A 2,500-nucleotide genomic window follows, 5' to 3' on the forward strand; every position below is an offset into this window, starting at 1 on the left:
TCTTTCCACTGTGGAGCTAATGGACGTTGGCTCACAGGGGGGGCGGCTTTTACAATCGTGGAGCGACTGTGTGTGTGTGTGTGTGTGTGTGTGTGTGTGTGTGTGTGTGTGTGTGTGTGTGTGTGTGTGTGTGTGTGTGTGTGTGTGTGTGTGTGTGTGTGTGTGTGTGTGTGTGTGTGTGTGTGTGTGTGTGTGTGTGTGTGTGTGTGTGTCTGTGTGTGTGTGTGTGTGTGTGAGAGGTCTTTACTGAGGCACACATGGGCCTTTACAAGAGGCTGAGGCCTCTTTGAGGCCACTTAAAAGTAGCTGTGTGTATAATTCAGTAATTATTAAAGACACAGGGACCTTAGCCCCATGGACTGTGCACTAGTAAGATGAAGCGTCGCTGGTTCGAGAAATGATATCAAAACAAACAAACAAGTCATTTATTTCTGTATCCTGCCCTTTGTTTTACTCTTTACTTTTTCTTTACATTGATTGCAGAAAAAAAGAAGTCAAAGTTCCAGACCTTCAAGAAGCTGTTCGCCAGGAAGAAGAGGAAAGACGGCCCCGCCCCCGGGGAGGAGGCGGGGCTTACCGCCAGCCAATCGAGCGATAACGTCAACAGCGCGCTCGAGGACGAGACGCTTGCTCGTGCCGAGAATGAGAAAGGCTCTGGGTAGGAAAACACAACACATGTATCATTTATTCATATAATTGACCCGGCCCAGACTAAAAATACACAGTTATGTTGATGTTCCTTACCCAGAAACGAGGGTATTGTGCAAAGCAACCCGCTCTTCATAGACAGCCACTCTAGACGCACTTTGGGGATTTCACTAACTTTGTTACATTCCTTCTCCAATTAAATCGAAACTCACGGAAGCAACCTAGTAAAGTCCACTGCCTTTAGCAGGGATGTTCTTCCTCTGTATTTGGTTCGTCAGTCCAGATTTAACCACACCGTTCCGCGTTTACTGCGACGAGTAGTAGCCGCAACATACGTTCTCACGAAAGCGATGTTAATGATTCCTACATTGTATACCCTTTATGTTGTGATTCAGACACCTTCTTTGTTTGAATCAAGATAACACTGTTAGTAGCAGTAGACTAAATAACACGGACGGGGAGAGAGAGAGAGCAGGGGCGACCCGATGCAGACAACAGACCAGTCTCTACGCTGAAGAATCCCTGGCTTCCTGCTTGCATTTTACTCAGCTGTGAAATTTCCTGTGGCGCGGTCCTTACATTGTTTTTGTAACACTTAATTTCCTGCCTTGCCTAGCCCCCATCGTAGCGGCAAATCCAACCACCGGTTTGGAGTGAGGATGAGGATAAATATGTGAGTGAGTGAGCAAGTAAGAGAATGAGAGAGAGAGAGAGGGACGCAAGCTGTGTCTCTTCTCGCTCATTGAGGACATTTCCACACAACGCTAAACTGTTCATGTTTACATGTTCGGTAGAGCCATAAGACCCGCGTTGTGTTTGATCTTCTCCAACCAAGGTCAAAGCTCAGCCTGGGCAGCAAGGCCAGGTCACATGACTCCATCTTCGTCTCTGATTCGCTGGAACCCCTGGAGGCTCTGGAGGCGTCGCAGGACAGTCTGCACGGCAAGGTCAAGTCTCTACAGGTAGACACACACACACGCACGTGCTCACACGCACGTACAAACGCACGCGCACGGACGCCCGCACACACGTACGTATGTACGCATGCATTTATTTTGGCACGCACGCACACACGCACGCACGCATGTATGCCCACACGCGCGCGCACACACACACACACACGCAGACACATTGAACATTCAAGATTCAAGTATTATTTGTCACATTCTTGATTTGAGAAACAAAAAGCAGTGAAATGGGGATTGCGACTGCAACTCCCAGCTGTGCAAAGTTTAATAATAATTGAAAAGTAAGAAGATTGGATTAAATAAATAAAATAAAATAAAAAGTTTATGAAGAGGGGGGAATTATGCATTCATTGTCCGTATGGCTTGGGGGAAAAAACTTCTTCTCAGTCTTTCTGTTCTGGCCTTTTGAGAACGAAGCCTCTTTCCAGAGGGCAACCATGTTCACATACACACATGCACACGCACGTGCACACACGCACACACCCACACTGACTGCAGGCATTGCATCAAACGCTGTCAGTATCAGTATCCAGGTAGATGGCGGTTCTAGCCGTCTACCCGCTGATCCAGAGTGTATTGGTTCAGTCGGCTGATAAGGGGGCCAAGCTGTGACCGACACCAGTATGGACATTGTTCTTTTTCAACGGATCAAGGTTATCGCTTACATTTGCTCACTAGGTTCTCACAAAAGATCAAAGTGGCCTCTGTGTTTCTGTTCTTCACTCCTACTGCTGTGAAGGTGTTAGAGTGACAGGGGCAAGCCGGCCTGACAGTCACTTCTGACAGATGTGTCAGCACACGCAAGACAGACGACTAGACAGCCAGACACGCGTCAAAATACATGACTCAAAATGAGGGCCCAGCCCCCCCCCCTGCTGAGAGCT

The 2,500-nt window shown here is 47.9% G+C and overlaps 1 protein-coding gene across 8 annotated transcripts in view; it reads left to right on the plus strand.

The window, feature by feature from the left end:
• zgc:66433 (uncharacterized protein LOC321250 homolog) overlaps positions 1 to 2,500 on the plus strand; it is a 27,127-nt gene that overhangs the window by 9,919 nt on the left and 14,708 nt on the right. For 7 of the 8 annotated variants that reach the window (XM_060062153.1, XM_060062152.1, XM_060062156.1 and 4 more), the window contains 3 exons: positions 484 to 658; positions 1,265 to 1,321; positions 1,484 to 1,610. In XM_060062153.1, the coding sequence (XP_059918136.1) occupies positions 484 to 658; positions 1,265 to 1,321; positions 1,484 to 1,610 (359 nt within the window). The remainder of the gene's footprint in view (positions 1 to 483; positions 659 to 1,264; positions 1,322 to 1,483; positions 1,611 to 2,500) is intronic. The other variant, XM_060062159.1, reaches the window with a different exon arrangement.

The sequence above is a fragment of the Gadus macrocephalus genome, chromosome 10 (assembly GCF_031168955.1).
Source record: "Gadus macrocephalus chromosome 10, ASM3116895v1".
Taxonomy (NCBI): Eukaryota; Metazoa; Chordata; class Actinopteri; order Gadiformes; family Gadidae; genus Gadus; species Gadus macrocephalus.